This window comes from Sparus aurata, chromosome 24 (assembly GCF_900880675.1).
Source record: "Sparus aurata chromosome 24, fSpaAur1.1, whole genome shotgun sequence".
Lineage (NCBI taxonomy): Eukaryota > Metazoa > Chordata > Actinopteri > Spariformes > Sparidae > Sparus > Sparus aurata.
Window position 1 is genome coordinate 3,878,011 of NC_044210.1, and position 21,080 is coordinate 3,899,090.

General features: G+C 42.0%; 1 protein-coding gene across 2 annotated transcripts in view; it reads left to right on the top strand.

Moving 5' to 3' along the window:
* Window positions 1–21,080, top strand: part of LOC115576861 (double-stranded RNA-specific editase 1-like) — a 68,749-nt gene that overhangs the window by 41,750 nt on the left and 5,919 nt on the right. For both annotated transcript variants that reach the window (XM_030409457.1, XM_030409456.1), the window contains 6 exons: window positions 12,545–12,619; window positions 15,426–16,360; window positions 18,347–18,461; window positions 19,986–20,154; window positions 20,322–20,476; window positions 20,605–20,773. In XM_030409457.1, the coding sequence (XP_030265317.1) occupies window positions 12,616–12,619; window positions 15,426–16,360; window positions 18,347–18,461; window positions 19,986–20,154; window positions 20,322–20,476; window positions 20,605–20,773 (1,547 nt within the window). In that variant the 5' untranslated portion in view covers window positions 12,545–12,615. The remainder of the gene's footprint in view (window positions 1–12,544; window positions 12,620–15,425; window positions 16,361–18,346; window positions 18,462–19,985; window positions 20,155–20,321; window positions 20,477–20,604; window positions 20,774–21,080) is intronic.

Genomic DNA, 21,080 nt, shown 5'->3' on the forward strand with positions numbered 1-21,080 from the left:
AGAGACTACTAGTGACTACACATCGCAGTGATGGAAGACGTCTTTAGATTCTCAACTTGAGGCTGTTGGTTGGTGAAATCACAGAAACTAGCAAAAGCAAGCTACATTATTAAAACAATCCAAAAGAAAAGATCCCACATCCTCCCCCTTCAGGCCTAACCTCCAGAGCCGAGTTAGAACCCTCTCTATACTGACGTCGAACAAATTGGTGAACAAAAATCTGGTTTGTGCATGGATTTGAATATACAAGATAACAAGTAAAGTGTGCATGATAGTGTTGCCACTCTGGCGCTGTACTGCCCCCTATATTTTTGGAGCTACCTTGGATTTTTGGATGTAACCCTAGGAATTACAAGATTTTAGTAATATTTGCTCGGAGCCCATTTAGACATTTATATTACACTTTTTGAACGTCTGTTTAAGTTCTTTAGGTGTGCATTGTCTCTGTGTCTCTGTGTCCAGTCACTCTTATACCATCTTCTCCTCATAGACAAACAACTGTAGCACGGGCCTCTCCAGCAGTACGGCAGAGGTAGTGAAAGCTGTGTTTTTTTTTTTTAAATCAGTATGCTGAGCAGAGAAATCAGTTCTGTCTGGATTCAGAGGATTTATGCGAAAACCTGCAGCGAAAACTCCCTTCAAAACACTGCAAGTCACAAGAAAAGCACTGCAGCAGAGATTTAGTCACATGAAGGTCTTTAAATTTAGATCTGTGGCGTATCTTTGGATCGGATGGCATCAACATCGTTGGTCCATAAATCAGTGATGACTAAGCACTTCACACCCTGCATCCACAACAACAGGAAAGCGACTATCACTGGACTACAAAATAAATGGCATGTTCATTAATGTGCTACCTGTCACAGTTAATCACAGCTGAGAGCATAAGCAGTAAGTTTGCAGTGTGCAGAGACATACCCTGTTTGTTAGGCATCAGTAGACAGCACCAACCATCCACCCTCCACCTCCACCTGTGTCCTTCAGCTCCAGGTTTACTAATCCCGAGGCCGTGGGGTGTGAAATTCAACATCAGCCCTGAGCTTCCCTGCCCTTCCCCGCTTTCTCTCTGGTAGATAGCAGAGGACCTGGCCCGGCCTCGACTGGGGTGACGAGAACAGCGATAGCCATCTGTTGTGTGCGGCGGGACCAGTGATGCAGAGAAAATGGGGTGGAGGAGGGTCAGCGAGAGCGAGGGGTAGCCTGGAATCTCTCACGACCACCTTTTGGGACCTTATGAAAAATAAAAAATAGTCATGAAAAGGACTCAGCTGGAGTAAAGTCAAAGCCTGTCACCTCAGATCGCCTGGTCAACTGTCACACTGGCATGAAGGCCATCACAGTTCAACATTTTAAATATGTCACTGATGTCACATTTCACTTGTGATTCAGTCTTCTCTGAACCTTCCAAAGCTGCCATCTCATACCCTCAACTCACGACATGTAGAAGTTGATGCCACAGTGTTGTTTAGGGACGCTCCAATATTCTGGGAAATTAACTTGGACGGCATGGCTGATGGGTCGTGAATTTCCAGCATAGAAACAGTTCCTGAAATTAAAATGAAATATAATAGACAGAATTTGTGTACACGGACACGGATTTGAACGTTTTTCCTGATTCTCGTCTTTACTATCTGTCTTGCCTGCACCACATTTCTCTGAACTGAATGACACAATACATTTTTTAAGCGAGCTGATGTCGCAGGAAAGTGGTTGAGGTGGATGTGGGGCATGGCGTGGTTAAGACCGTCACACCAGAATTCAGGGTTTCCTTTTAGTCTGTGGTTAGGTTTCTGAATCAAAAGCAGTTTGGTTAAAGTTTGTAAAACGGTCCAGAATTTAATGTGAATTAGTCGCCTGTTGCTATAAATTTAGGGATAGATTAACATTAGCAGTAGGGATTGTTTAATGGCGTGTTCAGCACCAGAAAGCAAGCTTGACTGCAGGATCATTTGTTTATATTTATGTCGCATTTATTGAACATTAGCTGTAAACTAGCGAGCAACGACTCGCCTCTGACTGAGCTCAGCACTCAGCGGAGACTCTGGTTGTCTCTCTTCTTCCTCCCGTGTCCTCTCTTCACATATACGTTCATAAAGTAAAGTACATTTCCCCTCCAGCTCCAGTCGGCAGTCAACATTACAGAACAGAAACACCGGACAAATGGAGGTCACCTCCACGGATCACTGCTGCAGTCGTGCCGATAAACAGGAGTGAAGATAAATCCACTTTTTAAATCCAACAGTTGAAAAGTAATCTCTGAGCTCCCCTCCTGTTGTTACATGCACACTTTTTCAGACACTGTCAGCAACTGATGTTTATTATTAACTGACCAGCAGCCCCTTGTGGTTTATGGCAGTGGCTTGTCTGAAGTGAAAAGTTAAAGCGCTACAAAAGCTCGTCATTTCTTTATTTTGGATGTTTCCTACATTTACATCCACAGCTCTGACTGCAAGGTTAGGTCTGGTTAGGGCCTTAATGGTAACAAGGCATTGTTGCTTATTTGGATCTGATAGCAGCAAAAATCTTAAGAGCATAGCAAACTGCTATTAAATGATTAATAAAGTATGTAAAAATGTTAATAATGCAACAAAAAATAATGGTGACGTATAACAATGTCATAATACAGTAGGTAATGCTTAATTAAATTCACTGAATGTTTTTAATTATGCTATTATGGATGCTTATATAGTCTTAATCAGCATTTGAAAAGCATAACATTATGACCTGTTACCTAACACTTATTTCAGGACCTTTATATGATTTAATTGTTCATTCTGTAAATAGAACTCATTGGACTACCAGAGAAATCTACCTTATAGCTCACAGACTTCTCAATTGAACAGGAACTCTTGAACATTAAGGTCCAAACCTTATATTTTCCATTTAGTAATTAGTAAAGCAGAGAATTAAAATTCCCACTGTAATGAGATGTAGTCTCGTGGTAAAACATTCCTGCTCCGCTGGTTCCTTGGCATGCCTATCTGCATGCCCAAGGTGGCCACCGCAAGCAGAACATTCACAAGCATGTAGTCAGCAGCAATTTTCAGGCCCAGGAGGCCCGGGCTACCTGTGTTAGCGTTAAATGAAACTGAGAGTATGTGCCATGGGGAACAGTGGGGTGGAGGGAGAAGAAACTGGCAAAGTTGCACAAAGATAGCAGAGAGTACTGAGGCTGATGGGAGAATATTTCACTGCAGTATATAAGCATTCACAGCTGCAGGAATATTGTACGAAGTTAAAGTGTAGATTCCAGAGCAGAGCAACATGTTGACAGTAAGTTGAAGTTAAAGGGTGTGTCTGTGCAGGCCATGCCTGTAATGATGCTTAAAATGGACTGTAATGCAACTACAGCACTGTATAATCATAGTTATACGCACTCAGGGATATTCATCACAAACAATAATCATAACTCTTTATCAGCCCAGTGTCTATAATACATTCAAAATCAAATTCCTAAATATTCAGGATGCTTCATAACAATTATAAGATGTTGTTAGAAGTATTGTAATATGATGTATAAGGTCAACTAAACTGGTGACAAGCTGTGAAAAGGTTTCTATGTGCTGACAAGATTGAAATCCTAGTTTCTGTGTAGAGCAGCAACATGAAGATTATTACCATCCCTTAATTAAAATAACTTCATTCAGAGTCTTGACCTCACAGGAAATAGTACCTAGGAGAATAAATATGTCTCTTTTCCACAAACCCAGTCTGTAGAATACAATGTTGGCATTTCACTTTTTTGCAAACTGCAGATATGTTCAAATTTGTCAGACATGCTAGTATTGTTTAGCATGGGACAATTTCATGGAGCCACAAAACCAGGTATTTTAAACCTTAACATGAATTTTTCTTAAACTTAACCAAGGGGTTTCTTGTCCCTAAAGCTAACCCCAACCCCAAATAGAAAAACTGAACCTAGAGAAAAAGAAAGTGGCAACACATTCAGACACATTAATCACTCTACAGTACAGGACCTGTCTTCTCACTGTGCTATCTGACCAAATGTCCTGTCACTCACAAAGCTCGAAATGATGAAAGACACCTAGAATAAGTCACGTTATGGTTCCAAAATATCATGAGGCCGGGGTAGGAGAGCAGTCTAATTAATGTTGACTTCAAGATCAGAGAGGACAATGACACACATGTCTGTTGGCAAACAGAGGAGGAGGAGGAGGAGGAGGAGGAGGACTAACAGCTATCCCAGCTTTACATGTAACATCTTTAAGGAGTTTGGTGCTCACTTCCAGGTGATTCCATGTGACCTCGGATGATCTTAAGCTGCAAAAATCGGCATTGGCCCCTGAGGCTTCATTTACAATTCACTACGAAAGCTTCCTCTGTGTGTGTCTGCTCTGCAGCATGGAAGTAGATAATCCACTTAATTACTGTACCTTCAGGAAGGCTGGCACTTCTCCTTGGCCCCCAGTGGAGAGGGCACTACGGTGGTTGGAATAGTTTGCTGTCAGCAGCAAGAATGTCTCTGAGCTTGAGGGGGGGGTGGTTGTGTGGTGGGCTGTGTGGAAGTCCTGTTGGTTAAGTGAGTCACATTAGCGTGTGGAATTGATACAGCATTCGCCCCGGCCCCTCCAGCTCCTGCCAGGGCCACACAGCAAATTAAAGCCGTCATAAAGATTTCACAGAGGCCTGGGAAAATGTTAGAAAGATGGCTGAGTCCTGCCAGTGTCCTTGGGAGGCAGTGAGGAATTTATTTTCCTGCTGGAGCAACACAGCTCAATTAGAGGGCAGTTTTAATACTGTGGAGCTAATATAGAGAGACACAGTCGTTATCCCTCACGCACACTCACAGCTCCACCAGGTCCCCCAGTGTTCCTCTGTCTGTCGCTCTCCTGTCTGAACTGACTCATTTGGGTCAGTGTCACAGTGCTCCAAACCTACAATTCAAGGTCACCATTAGATTCAATTTAAATGTGTATTTCGGCACTGACAGCTCTGCTGTTACTAGACCGGTGAGTCTCGATTTAGAGATCAACAGATCATTGGTTCACATCCTGACAACTGTCATTGACATTTTTGAATTATTTTATAACTGCCATATGCTTTGGGAAATTAAAATTATATTAATTATAGTTGATAATTATCCAGGATAATTATTAATTATATGCTCCAGGCTGAAAGAGTGTGTGATGTGATGCCAGGTTAGACAAGATGGTTAGTTGCATGCAAATACCTTGAGTGTGTGTGTGTGTAGCATAATTCAACTAATGTCATATCAGCCGCCCAGGAAAGCAAACTACCAATAACCTGACCTGAGATCACAGTAACTCCAAAACAGTGAACAAACGCATAGATTGAACACATGTGCATTACATAAAAAGTATTGTGCTTAGCCATGCTATGCTATGCTGTATGCTATCTAGGCCTAGTTCAACGTTACCAGTCTTTGAATAAAAGATGCTGGTGGTTCCTACGCTGTGGGTTGCAGAGTTTGGGTGGTATCAGCTGTAGACATGTTGGCCATCTCTCCAGTATAACCGAACTAGATGGCACACAAAGCACCAACAAAAATACATCTGAATAAAGTCAACAGTAATGTCTCTTTACAGAAATCATGAGCCCGTTATTAAAGGTCGTCCACAGACAGTTTCGCGTGGGAGCTATTTGTCCACCGCGTCATGCAGTAGGAAGTGTGCTGATACTCATGGATAACGGGCTCGTGCTTGTGATGGTGCAGAATTTAAACATGGCATCCTCCTCAGCGGAGCTGCGATGTTAGCTATCTTAGATAACAAGCCTCTCCTCCATGAGTAATTGCCCACTTCCTTCCGCACAGTGATCTGTGGTCTGCGGATTATCTTGAGTAACCGGGTCATGACCTCTGGAAAGAATGTGTTTCTGATTTTGGAGTAAACTGTCCCGTTAATGGTCAGTAGCCCACTTCAGCCCAGAAGTGCCTTTCTGGAGAGTGCATGGGATGAAATGTGAATGTGAGCACATCCGTGTTGGTTAATAGCACAGTGGGGAATCCTGACTCAGTGGTACACATTAGAAACATTCAGTGTGTGGGTTCAGGTAGAAAACAGTGTGTGTGGTTGTCTTGACATGTGTCGCACAGGTGTGTGTTGGCCTTTACCTATCGATCCTACTATTTCCTCGTTTATCCACGTCGTAAACAAGACATAAAGTTCTTCCACCAGTACTTTTGATGAACCTAATTCCCGGCTGTGCGTCCTAGTGTGTCTCCCGCTGTCGTCTTATTTACTTCCTTGTGTGATTGAATATAATGGTTTTGCAGTTACATTAGGCAGATTCTGTTATGATTCTTCTTGTAATCTGCTGCAAATGTCACATTTCCATGCCGCTCCAGGAGCCTGCGAAAAAAAAAGTGAAGTGAATTAAAAAATGGAAACTTCTAAAGAGGTGCAGGTTAATAAGCTTTCTGTTTGCACCTTCCGGGCTGAAAAGGTCACGCAATTATCTCGATGAAGTGAGCAAACTTTCCTGAAATGTCTTCATTTTGTGATAGTCTTGTTCACAGTCAAAATGTCACGTTTTTGTCAAAGTTAAATTACATTTACGCTCTGTTATGATACTAAACTGTAGATTCTATTATTTGATTTAGTGAAAATTACAGAATGCGAGTCCTATCTAAAAATGTGGAAAGAGACGTTCCCTCTCACCTGACGTGACTCTCTGACTCCATGATCCAGCCACACACTTCCCTCCAGTGTTTTCAGGTTTCTCTTCTCTGTCCCCTCTCATCCACCATCTCATCACCTCTCCCAGGGCCTATCAATATGTCACACCCCGGTCTGTCAGGGTCCAATTTCGGCGCGTCTCCAAATGTCATTTCATGGGGAGAAAATGGAATTTGTGTGTGGGAAAAGCACAGTGCTGCCGGCAGTGTTCGAGAAAGTTTTTTTTCCCTTTTTCTGTCTGCGTCACATGTTCGAGGCTATCGTTTCCCCCTCTCGCTGTCTGCGTCTCCTCGGGATCGATCCATCTGCATTAGGCCACAGAAAGAGTTCTCTGACAGCTGTTTGCAGTTGTTTTCCCTCCCGGGCTGTGATTGTAAGTCGCCTCAAGCGCCAGGAAAAGGCTCAAGATTCTTTTCATCACTGTCGACTCAGTTGCTGGTTACCTATCCTTAAATTTCCAATCTGATTTAAGTTTCTAATGCCATCTCAGAAGGCAGAGCCACCACTCTGTTAAAAAGGCCGATTGATTTTGTTTTAGCCTGTTAACAATCAATCGTTTTCTAGAGGCTCACATCAGTTTTCAGATCGGTTTTCCTCTCGAGGCCGCCCTTGTTTCCATTCATTTCGGTACACATAAAATAAAGGAAAGCATTTTTTTTTCTTTTTTCTTTTATTTATTTATTTTTTAACAAAGTGAGTTAAATCTGCTCACCAAAAAAAACTGACAGTTTTGTCATTATCTCCTCCCTCCTGGCCAATCAGAGCAGAGCTAAGCAGAGCTTTGAGACAGAGGATGATTAGAGGTGCTGCAGCAATGCACAATATGAGTTGTGTTCTTTTGAACATTAAAGCGTGAACATTTTCTAGTTGACACCCAAAATAAAAGTAAGAACATGAAAAGGTGCTTAATGTGGTACCTTCAAGTATGTGTAGAAGAGGGTTCTTATGGACCTCTTGCTCAGTGTTACCTGTGATGCCCTGACCCTGAACAGCATAGCTGGAAAAAGAGGTAGAAAACGGATGAATATTCACCACATCCGATTCCTTTGGGTGAATAATCCCACTTTATTCTCTATCACAGTTGATTTCTCTACAACTGCTCCGTACCTTGTTTAAATGTACACAGCGTCTGGCTTCTTGTCTCGGTGTGTAAATGTGTTAAGTCGCGAAGGCAGCTGTGGTTAGTGTGCTGTGATGCATGATCTGAGGCGGGACTGTGTCGGCGTGCTGAAGTAGGCAGCGTAAATAGATTTTTATTTATTTTGTCCTGCTTGTCTGATAAACGTATTCTCCACGCGACACGGATGGGAGGCCACGGATTCCTTTAATATACATGCCACTTCCCATTCCTGCTGGCTGTTTATCCCCCGCAATCTCATTTTCTTTCCAATTTGTTGATGGCGCTTTGTATTACTGCATAGCAAATAATGGTCTGTATGTATGTGTATATGAACCAGTGCATAGGAGTGACTGTCTGCAACAGATAAATCTGATCCTGTAGCAAATGGCAACAAGTCACCATAACCTAAATGTGATTCAGACAGTAAATAATGAGGTAAACAAGGTTTTTGAATGAACATAATACCATTTTCAAAGCCTCCAAAGTTTCTGTTTCTGTCACAAGCTTTCCTGATAACTACATTTGTTGACATTTTACTTCCTCTGAGTTAATTTTCTTCTTGCATTATCTCGAGAAAGGCAACCTAAGCCCTGTTCTCCCTCCACACAATAGCGCCAGAGAAGCCCGATAACATTGTCATTTTTAATGTTTGGAGCCACACAGCCGAGTGGCAGCGGGGCAGGAGGCCATATCTGCCAACAGGAGTGATTATACAGACCAAGTATGAAGGCTTTCCTGTCAATCCCATTGGCCTGGAGTTTCACTCTGTTCTTCTCCCAGAGGAAAGCTGATTAGCCATTTCATTGGCTCTAATTGAGGTCTTCACACTTGTAGCGGAGTGTAGCAAACATTGTGAACCAACAACTTCTATGAATGGATTTCCGGCGGAGACAAAACACGGCGTAACATCACAGAATTTCATGAAATAGGCTTAACTCTGACAACATATTGCAGACATAAATAGTGCAAAGTTTCCTCACCACGAAACACTGAAAAAGTTGACAAACCAATATGTTGAGTTTACGCAACTCAGTCAATTTGGTTGTGGCAGATCGGGTGAAACCGAGACGTCGTGCCAACTTTAAGGTCGGTGGATTTGTGTATGACTCACTCATTTAAATTATTTTAATTTTAGGAACAGACCAGAGTGGAGGGACGGATGCTGATATAGTGGATTAATGAGCGTCTCTGTCAACTGCAGAGCCTGCTGAGTTCTGGAGGAGACAGCTATGGGCAGAGCCTGGAGCTTCTGGAGGAATTAACTCCCTGAGTCGAGAGAATTAGATTTTTAAACCTATGGGATTAAAAAGTGGATTCTTCTCAACATGTCTGCAGCCATGAGCCATGAAGCTGTTATATACTATACTATTTACTTAGTACATATACTTACTATATTTGTGTACTGTTTGTGTGTACAAGGGTACACATAGGTGCACTTCCCATCTACTTTTAGATGGTTGGTGGGGACATCATTGTTTAAACTTCTAGTTAAGTCTTTTTCAGTGTTCCACTCGCCACACATGAAACAAACTTAGCTACACAGCTGCATTAATGGATAGCCACAAAGTATTTGGTACATTGGCAGGAATATACCTATGACATAATCCTGTTAATAAAAAAAAAACATATTCAGTTAAAATGGCAAAACTGGACATATTCCCTAGATCACTCTGTATTCAAGCTATTATTTTTTTGTGTGTTTTTTCATATTATACCATTATTACTGAACATTGCATTTCTCATACTGTTTATCACGTCATAGGTCAGTCAGTAGGCATCCGGGAGAAAAGATTGAAATGTTTTTACATGGTGTCAGTAGTATTTTGGCAATGTGTTCAAATCTAATTTGTTTCGCTGTGCGTTCCCAATTACAGTAAGAATTCTTTTGGCATCTAGGGATGGATTGAGCTTCCCCAGCCAGTTTGACAGGTCTTGAGACTTGAAGTGTGAAAGTGTTTTTTAACCCAAGTTATCCCTGTCTCCCCAGCACCATGTCAGAGCTACCTACAATCACTGGCTGACCTATGATGAATGTGAAGGGTTAAAATCCAAAAGAATAATTGGGTACACACCTTGATATCTCCCTGAACCTACATTGTAAACAATAAACCTGCGTCGAAAGTCAGCAGGTGGAGCGCTCGTTAGCCATTAGCTGATAGTTGTTAGCAACTGTTACAGCCTGTCACATTTACCCAATATGAGAAGTCAGGGTTGGTTCATACTTGACAGTTTTTAGCCAGTTAAACCCACACAATCCAAGAGCACCACAGCTGACCAGAGGAGTGAAACCTGCCCACCGCCATCTCTGTAAATCAACGATAATGATCATTATAATTGTCATTTCTTGCGGCCTCGGTTTGTTTATTCATGTCCAGGGATAGCTCACTGAGTGACAGTTTCCTGATTATACAGCAGGGAATAACGGCAGCTCGGTGTCTCTTATCAGCCCGAGCGACGAGTACATCTGTCTGACAAGAGTAGCTTAGGGCAGGGCGGAGGTGGAGTTGGAGGTGGAAGGGGCTGGCTGAAGATGGGGACTAAGCCGGGTGACGAGCTGTGACATTTGAGCAGAGGAGGTGTTGAGGGAAGAAATCCACTCCGTTGACTATAATGGAATAATGAACGTGATTGTGCTTTTTTGTGCCGTTTAAATGGATCTGATAAAGCCAAATATCAAGCAAGGAAGCCTTTTCAGTAAATCTGGTTTCTGGAGGTTATTGCTTTTAAGTTAAGTGCACACTCTCAACTTTTGAGACATTAAACTTCTGTCTGGTTTAGTTCAAAAGACAGTGTCATGTCAGCTCAGGTTTTTCAACTTTGGCAAAATATCCTCTTTTGGTTCATTTCATATCCACTTGATCTTTCCAAAAGTAGGAGTAGTGTTAGTTTAATGATTTTATGGAGAGGTATTTGGCTCTTTGAATTGGGGAATGATTGGCACTGTGCAGGAATGCGCAAAAGAGAGATTAAAACCAAGTAAGCGCAAAGGGACAGTATGCATTGTTTGTAGAATACGATAGATTTTACAAAATGTATTAAAATGATAAAATTTTATGGCAGCAAACGTACAGTAATAGCCGGTAAAACCACAGACAACACCCACGCCTGCTGTACCACCAGACTACAGAGCAGCTTCATGTCTCAGGCTGTGAGCCTCCTGAACTCATCCTTGCTATAAATAATTCACACATTTCCTAATATTTTAAGATGATTCATTCATCATCTGTTTGGAGATCTCACTAAACTTCAGTTGAACTGTGATCAGGTTTATGATATCAGTCGCTGAGATGGCTGATAGACAGTCAACGTTCACAGGTCATTATGTTTAATTAGCTTCATGTGACGCCACTTTTGTCTCTGCCAGCATAAGTCCTTGTTTCCATAAGGCCTTACTTACACATCCTGTGTGGACACACTTTCACACGATACTTGGAACCTTTTCTATCTTCAGATCTGGCCCATCAGCTTGACTGTGATGATGCTTCGTGTTTTTATCTCATATTTCCTAAACTACTTGAAATCAAATAAACTGGAAATGCTTGAAGAAGTTCCATTTTGAAAGGTTCAGCATGTAATATGAAATGAATATAGAGCTGTTTGAATATGAAGGTTAGTCAAATGTGTCAGTCTCAAGAGGCTGCTCAGGCTTTATGGGTGCTGTCTGTTGAATGTTAATGTTTTCATCAGGATCTCTGTCTCACCTGCTGCCACTTACTGTTTGTGGTGAGCAGTGAACAAATATCTGTTCATACTGTAGATATTTTTTATTATTTTATCACTATTACAAACAAAGTTACAAGGAGCTTAACAATGACAAACATCTTTTGAAAGATCAGTTGAAAGGATGAAACAGTGATAAGTAACAAGAAAGAAACATAAAAAGGAATCTCTACAAAGCATTCCTACAGGTAACAAGACGCTACGCCATGCTAGCCACTCTGTGAAGCTGTACATAGATACAGTTGAGCTTCGAGCAAAATGCTAATCTCAGTATGCTAACCAGCTCATAATGACAAAGCTAAAACACTGTTGTTTAGCAGTGCCCACCATTTTGGTTTAATATGTTAGCATGCTGGTGTTTGCTAATAAGCAACATACACTGAAGGAAATCAGAAATGTTGACCTCTGCATCTTGTGTGTTCATCATAAAAAGCAAAGCTATACTCTTATTTTACATTTCGATTACGCAGTCAAAACAAGATGAACTTCAGTCCTTCAGTGCAACCAACCTGAGACTCAAAAATCCACTTTTCTTACAAATAGGACCTTCATCAGATATAACATGTATGCTTGTTTATAGTTTGCTAGTACTTAGCGAAGTGTAGCTAAACCAGATGGGGATTATGGGGAGAAATTTAAACATTGATTTGATGGGATTTTTTTTTTTTACAAATATAGTGGTTGACTCAGTGGCTCTCAGGTAATCTTGGAATGAACAGAAATGGAAATATATTATCCAAGAGTCAGTATATTAGTACATGATATATTCAGTTTTCAAGTTTTAGATATGCATTATATGGAAAATTTAGCTGATAAGAGTTACAAGTCATAATGATTCATTATCTGGGCCCCATAAATGGTAATCCATCGAGTAAATGGATTAGGAAATGCAAAAAAGAAAAAAGAAAACCAGCATACAAACCAAAAAAATGAAACAAAGTGTTGGTAAAGCAGATCATAGACAGTAAGTCACGCTTGACTCAACCAGCAGCAGATTATTATAATAATAACCATTTGCTTTGTCAACTTTGTGTGTTTCGTCCAGGTCGAGTGGGAGCTTGGCTACTTCGAAACCAACAGAGGCAGCTCACCATCGACGGGGACGAAGTAGAAAGCATGAGTGAGTCCACTTTCCATTTCAAGTCTAACAAGATACCATATCTGTTGCTTTTTTATAAAAACTTGCCTCAGTCTCTTTCAGTTCCAGATATAAATATTTATTATTAGCTTTTTCAATCTCTGAGAATGATGCTGGATCCCTGGTTATCTCTGGGTTGTGATGGCTGGTGCACCTCTCAGACTGTCCTTGAAATGTACTATTCAATTAGTTTTTGCCAGCTCAGGAGGCAGGATCGGAGCTTAAGCCCAGGGTCAGGGTGTATCTACTGTGAGATTTCAGTCCATTTGATGGCAGATCCTGAGCTTGCCCTCTTGCTCCCAACAAAAAAGCTCCATGAAGCCCCCCTAGATTTGGAACGTTGGCCTGTTTCAGCCCTTAAACCATCTTAACAATGATAAGCCTCAATGGGATTTTATGGAAAAGATTGATTTATCAATTTCTAAGTGAAGTTACTATGAAAGGCAAAGCAAATTACGTTAACACAAAGCTTTACTTTTGTCTGACACATGATACGATCAAGCATCAGGCTGAGACGACAAATCGGGCTGTTCGTCAGGGTCGACTGAAAGGAGTCAGTGTGCTTGAAGACGTGAACCAGATAGCCAATTTTGCATCATGATCCGGCCTGCTGATGCTTCGCCCCAACACTAACTGATGTGGCCTCTTTAACCACGTTTTATTTGTGTTCAGACAGCAGTAATCCTGTCCCTGTTCTGGGCAAGCCAAAGAGAAACCAGTGGGGACAGCATGTGGATTACGCCTGACAGTGTATTCAGTGTTGGTCGCGAGGCTAGTGATGGAAGTGGTCAAGGTTGTTCAAGGGCTTTTTGCTAAAATATGAACAGTAAGTCAAAGGAATCAAATATAAGTTGCCAGGTAACATTTAGACCACTGGACAGCCGACCTTGCAGTTTGACAAGCCCAATGTATTCACGTCTCCCCCACAGGAATGAGGGGAGTTTCTGTTTCTGCTTGCTGAGCTGCAGCGCTGGCTGTTCCACTGGAGTGACAATAACAATATGTTCCCTCTTCCCCAGCAGACCTATAATCACTGCCCCGCTCCTGTTGCTCAGGGCATTATCTGCTATTGTGTTTTCCATGTTTGATTTCCATCCCCCTTTCGCATGCTTGTTATTTACTTTGCCTACAGTTGTCAACTCGCTGTGACTGAGCGCCACACTCACCTCTTTCCAGGCACTGTACACTTCTGTTGTGGAGAAAATGATTCACGATTCATTTCTGAATGCATAGAGCTAAACTTGGCGTGTACAGACAGTGGGATAGGGTTCTACTACAGCTTATCTAAAGAGAATCCACTTCAGAATCCCTTATCAAATCTTTTTAGCTCATTAGTTTCGTCTGAAATCGTATTATTCTTATTTTAATTCACTGAATATACCTGAACCACAGAGATATGAGTTGAATGGTGTAGAGCTTTCACCACATATTATGTCACTGCATCCACAATCATTAACCCTGTCCTGACCTATCTCCTTTGGCTGCCAGGGAAAGCAGCATTTGTTTCTCACACGGTGGCCATCTTCCTCTAACATGAAATTCAGCGTGGGTAGCTAGATTATTGTAATGGAAACACACTGGATGTGCAATAACAGTAATGTTAGCTTGGAAGTGTGTGGATGCTAATATGTCCCAATGATCCAGATCTTCCTATCATCTTGTCAGTTTGTTGATCAATTTGGAGGTGGTGAAATTATACCAGTTTTTCAGATTGCTTCGTGGCACACAGCAGCATTATGTTATCCCAGCCTTTGAGCTTCCCACTCTGACATCACACCATGACATCAGAGGACAAATGGTGTAAATATGATTTATCATGAATGAAAGATTCTATAAGGGATTTGTTGACCACAGTGCTTAGATAATCATGGTATTTTACCAACTTGGAACCAAATTCAAAGTGGAACCGGTAATCAGAACCATCCCTACAGCTGGCACATATTTGTGTAAGATTACATGATAAAGGTTATGCGGAAAACATCGACTGCAGTGCCTGGTTCTTTTAATGTTTTGGCACATACTAATATGTGGTACTATTTTGTGTTCATAACCATATTTATGGTAATATACAGTAGCTGCTGGTTTTCTGTCCGAAGTGGCCATATTTAATGAGACCAATGCTAAAATTTGATATAATTTTCTCTGGTGTTTTCCTTCAGGCTCAGAATAATTTTGGGAAAAGTTGACATCCTTGTTTGCACCCCATCTTTCCCCACGACCCCTTCTCAACCTGCATTTTATAGGATTGTTTTCTGTCCTGAGCACCGAAAGGAGTAACCTATCGAGCTTTTGCTGGAGGATGTTATAAATGGAAATTTACATTAAGTTCCATCTGCTTTGTTAACAGGGCCTGGTGATATGTGTTCCCAAAACACAGACCATCATCCAGAGACATAATTTAAAAAAGAATTACATGATGTATTTACAATGTGTCCTTTAATTTGTCAAATTTAAAATAGAGTTCTGAAATTAGTGTTAGTTAATGTTTTACTTGTTTTACTTTAACTATGTTAATGTCGTGCTTAACTTTGGTTAGTTCAGTAATACATGTATTACATGTTGACAGTATTTATTGCATCTAAATTTTGGTCCTGACTGTGTTTAACATTTTTGTGGTTATAAATGAATGTGTTTAGAATACACTTATGACTTATGCCACCACATAAGTATGATTAAGGAACACACATCACTTGTTCAGTTGCAAAGAGAGGTAAAGGAATCTCTAAATTTTACATTTACAAGATCCTGCAACGAAGGCATTGTAAGTTACTCTTTCTGGGCACCGCAGGTTCATGCAGCACAGATGTTAAGGAAAATCGGAACTTGGACAACCTCTTCTCCAAAGAGGGGGTCGCAGCTGAAGCTGCTCAACTCCCCAATGGGAGTGCTGGGGGTGGGAGGAAACGTCCCTTAGAGGAGGGCAATAATGGGCATACACATTCCAAGTACAGGCCCAAGAAGCGTAAGAAAGTCCCTGGGCCCATTCTGCCCAAGAATGCCCTGATGCAGCTGAATGAAATCAAGCCAGGGCTGCAGTACAAACTGCTGTCTCAGACGGGGCCAGTCCATGCACCCGTCTTTGTGATGACTGTGGAGGTCAACGGGCAGCTCTTCGAGGGTTCAGGTCCGACCAAGAAGAAAGCTAAACTGAACGCAGCAGAGAAGGCCCTACGCTCCTTCGTCCAGTTCCCCAATGCATCTGAAGCCCACATGGCCATGGGCCGGACATTGTCGGTTCATACGGACTTCACCTCAGACCAGGCGGACTTTCCAGACATGCTTTTTAATGCTTTTGAGACAGCCACTCCTGTAGATGACGCCTTTTACCTCGGATCCAACAGTAATGGTTCCTTCAGTTCATTGGGAATAGAGTACCCAATGCTACCGTCCCCTGTCCCAAACCTGGTCCAGGCCCCCTTACCTCCTGCCCCCTCCACTTTCATCTCCCCTACAAGCAGCAAGAATCCTGTCATGATCCTCAACGAGTTGCGGCCGGGCCTCAAGTATGACTTTGTGTCGGAGAGTGGGGAGAGTCATGCCAAGAACTTTGTCATGTCAGTGACGGTAGATGCTCAGAACTTCCAGGGTTCTGGGCGGAACAAGAAGCTGGCCAAGGCCCGGGCTGCTCAGGCTGCTCTGTCTGCTCTGTTTAACATGCAGCTGGATCAGGTTCCATCAAGACAGCCTATACCCAGAGAAGGACTGCAGCTTCACCTGCCACAGGTAAGCATACGGTGAGGTGAATGATTACAAAATGTCCTTGTTCCGCCTGTTTTTCAGTGAGAATGTCACATTACTGAACCACATGTGTCAGAGAGGTAGTGATTAGATTTAAAGTATGTTTCCATCTCCAATGTTGCAGAAATTGTAAGTTTGCAAAGGAAATAAAGTAGGGAACTAAATGTATGTGAATTCAGGTACAACAACATCACTTTATTTATAAGTTCCCAGTACCTCTTTTGGAGCTGTATTGCCTTTTATTGCAGCACCCTATTTGAAATGGATTTCTCATGATATCCTCTGTCACCCTCTGTCCATGCACACATTGAAGTCTTTCTGTGAATTCCAGCAGGTCTTGAAGAGTCAGAAAAGTCAGAAGTACTTGCTATGTTCCCTCAGGACCGGTGTACCATTTGGTATTAATTTGTTGCCACCTCTATGTGAGTGTGAGTTTTCTAGTGTGCTAGCATGAAAAGAGGTTGTTGGGTCCAATAATAAAAAATGTGCTGCTTGGATCAACAGTTGAAGTTATTTTTAACATCATAACTGGTTCTGGTAGCCATAGGTGGTGCGTTTGTTGATGGGAGTAGTGCTAACTTTAGCTTAACCTGAATGCTTGATAGTTTGTGACACAGAACCATTTGGTACTGCCGTTTGAAAAAGGGCAGGCACTTTCATAAAGCGGTTGGCATGTGATGGGACAAATCATTTTCCTATCAGCTAACCAGCTGACTTCAGGCAATCAGATCAGCAGTAGGAGAGCACTATTACCAGTGTAGCTAGTTGGCCACTGTGGTTAAGGGGTAGAGCCAGCTTCTTGTTATCAGATGGTCATTGGTTTGATTCCCCTGGTAGGCATGTCAAAGTGTCCTTGGGCAGGATACTTAACCCCAAACTGCTCCTGATGTGCTGGTCGACACCTTGCATTGCAGCCACTGGTATGAATGTATGTTCAAAACATGTTTTCCACGAATAAAAGTCTTCAGTGTGCTTCTTTCAATAAATTAACTCTCCAGTTCTGATAGAACTGAGCTATAGTAGCTACATTAACCTAGCAGCTAGCTGCCATGATGTCAAAGCAACTTGAGAGGATACCAGGGGATAAAATGTTTTACAATATTAAACAAAATGAAAACATTTGATATATTCTGAAAAAGTTAGTGTGTTATCAGAAAAGCATCTGTAACAAATTAAACCAATAGATGGGATGCCATTATAGGCATACAAAGCCAGGAGCAACACGATGTGGTCCATCCAAAGCATGTGATAACAGCAGAGCAAAAGTGAGCCATTCCAAAATCAGCATTACAAGAGAAAAGCCTGAGAATTGTCACGTTTTTTTTTTGGTTTTTTTTTCACGAAAGCCGTAGTAACAGGGGCAGCGGCCCATTTTGTTGAACACCGTCGACACTTTGTTGTTTGGATCTCATCTAACTGAATCTCATCTACGAATGTCACCGCTCGTGACCAGCTCGATAAAGTCTGATTGAAGATGGAGACGACTTCAGGAGAGACAAGTTCAATACACTGGAAATCTATTTACACATAAACTAATCCCTGTCTGTAATCCCTGCACAGCGATAACAAAGCTGCTATCTTAATTACCATCACCCTCTGAGTGCTATTCAAACACTGCTGTTCATTATACCAGCCTTTCCAGGGCACTCTTCACTCACAGAGCAGTCAGTGAAGCAAAGGATTTGACTGTTTTAAGCTGCTAAGATCCCTGCCTGTCATTCACACCAGTGCAGCATTCCTAATTGAAATATTCAGTAGCAGTTTAAGTGCAGATAAGAAGAGCTTTCACTTCTTTTCATCACTTTGGCTTTGTTGCCTTCTGCTGTTTAAGAAATCTCATACATCAGGTCAAATGAGAGAGTTGGAGTGGCCCTTATTTTGTTCAAAGAATGTATTTTATATCATTCCACCATTAAGCTTCATCTTTATTATTCCTTTTTCATTCATTTCTTCCTTTTCTTTTCCTGTCAGGTCCTGGCAGATGCCGTCTCTCGTCTGGTCGTCGACAAGTTCAGTGAACTGACGGACAACTTCGCCTCTCCGCACGCTCGGCGGAAAGTATTGGCAGGTGTCGTCATGACAACAGGTAATTTATTTCTTTCATAAGCTCCTTCTGTAGACTTTTAACCATCTTCCGAGAGGATTTTTGAAGCTCTTTAGTGCGTCAGTGTTTGAAGCTGCAGCACTGAATATCAGGAGGAGTGGATGCTGGGACACCGCAGATCAGCATTTACATAGAGTCAAGTGATTAAAGATGTTTTTTTGTGTTTCAGCAGGGACCCAATTCAGCTCCAAGCTTTTATTCTTCATGTTTTATGTAAAATATAAAAGCTAACCATGACTCTGACCCCAGCTTTCTAACACATCTGTAGAGAAACTATAAACACATTCCATCAGTCTCCACTTTAGTTTGAGCCTCAGTGTTTAGAGTGAAACATTCTCTCACTTAAACAGACTAATGCGCAAAAAATACATCTTTTTCTACATATTTTCAAAGAAACGCTGTGTATCAGATATATATATATATATTATATATATATATATATATATTTTTTTTTTATTATTATTATTTTTTTTTTAGAGATTTCCATTTCGCATGTCAAGGTTAGCTTCTGCTCCATAAGCTTTTGGTTCTCAGTGAGTTCTTTGATTTTCTGAAAAAAGTCTAAAACATGAAACGTGATGTGTACCCTCTAATCCAAGTGGGTAAAATTTGAGCATCGATTAATCCACAATAAAATTATAATTTAGTTGATATAGCAACTACCACCCCCAGGTAGATTTCTAGTTGTTAATGGGGCAAACAGTGGATGGATTAAAGGAAGTGGACAATGACTTTAGCAACTATAGTGAACAACAGTTAGCTATGCAGCTGGCAGTCCAGCACCAAGTGAAGTGTGGTGTGTACACCCCATAGCACAGGAGCTTTAGACTGGAACAGGTAGGTGCTAGCTGGTTAGCATGCAAACAGTAGATATATTTGCAACACAAGACATCATGTCAGAATGCTTGTTCACTTGCTCTTGATATTTGAAGTTAATTTGTTTTCAATTGAAGTTCTTACATACCTCACCTTTCATCAAAATTAAATTAATATTTGTTTAGCTTTTTGGTTCTTTGCACATTGATAAATGATTTTCCTGCAGGCTTTGCATGCCATTTCTGCTTTTACATAGACTTTATATTGAATAAAGACAATATAAATACGTTTCTAAGACTCTGACAGGGTTTTAGAACCATCAAACCTCCATGAATTAAAGATTCAAGCTAGAAAGAAAATAACTGACAATAATGAAGTCACACCAACAAGAAAGAATCCACCACCAACGCCCACAAGAGCTCCTGTGTCCATGCAACGAGTCAAATCTGATCCACTGTGCAGCCTCCGTGGACCGGACCTGCTCTGCAACCTTCCGCGGATACTCCATCAGATTGAGATGTGGAGAAATTAGAGGCCAGATGGACGCCTTTAGCTCTTTGTTGTGTTCAGGCCATGCGTCAGCAGTTTTTTATCGGTGTGGTAGGGTGCATTGTCCTCAGTGCTGTTAATGTTATTCACGTCTATGAATGTTGTGGCTGATCGATGTACCTGGTGTCCCTTCTTGTTCAGGTGCTGATGTGAAGGAGGCGGAGGTCATCTGTGTTTCCACAGGGACAAAGTGCATCAATGGTGAATACATGAGCGACAGAGGCCTGGCCCTCAACGACTGCCACGCTGAGATTGTGGCGCGGCGGTCGCTCATCAGGTACCTGTATTGCCAGCTGGAGCATTTCCTCAGGTGAGTCACAGCGAGGCACCCTGTGTCTTTCCTGTAGTTTACAAGATAAGCTGCAGCTCCTTTAACGTCAGACACATCAAGTCAAACACCTGGAGAATTGAAATGTGTTGAATCTAGTGATTGATACTGATTCGGTTTGTCCATTGATTTCACATTTGTGACCCTAGTAACCACGAGGAGGACCACCACAGATCCATCTTCACCCGATGTGACAACAGACAAGGCTTCAGACTGAAGGAAAACGTCCAGTTCCACCTGTACATCAGCACCTCCCCCTGTGGAGACGCCCGCATCTTCTCTCCTCATGAGGCTGGAGTGGAAGGTGAGTGGATAACGGCTCAAAGACGTACCGTTCAACGTTCAGAGTGACCTGATTTGACTGTCATTAGAAATGCATATTTGACTGCAAGATCCTCAGAGTGTCTGTGCTTGTGTTCCTTCCTGTCCCAGATCAGGGAGACCGACACCCGAACAGAAAGGCCCGCGGGCAGCTCCGCACCAAGATCGAGTCAGGTGAGGGAACCATCCCGGTCCGCTCCAGTAACACCATCCAGACGTGGGACGGGGTTCTTCAGGGGGAGAGGCTGCTCACCATGTCCTGCAGTGACAAGATCGCCAGGTTTGTTTCACCGCCTCCTCGCAAACACTGTTAATATGAATGTTTATGATACAAACCTCTGTCTACAGGCTGTGAGTGAAGGAGAAACGTACAATGAGTATATGGGATGCAGTCTGAGTAAATGAATCAACATGGCTATAATCTGGCTGTAGCACACACTCTAGCTGTCAAAATATTATACCGAGCCCTGCGGACCCTCTCGTCGCGTTGAAGGGTGTTTCTGAGCCGACCAGCAGGAGTCCTGATGATTATGTGCATGTGTAAAGAGGGGGAATTATCACAGTGTCACGCCGCAATCACTCCATTT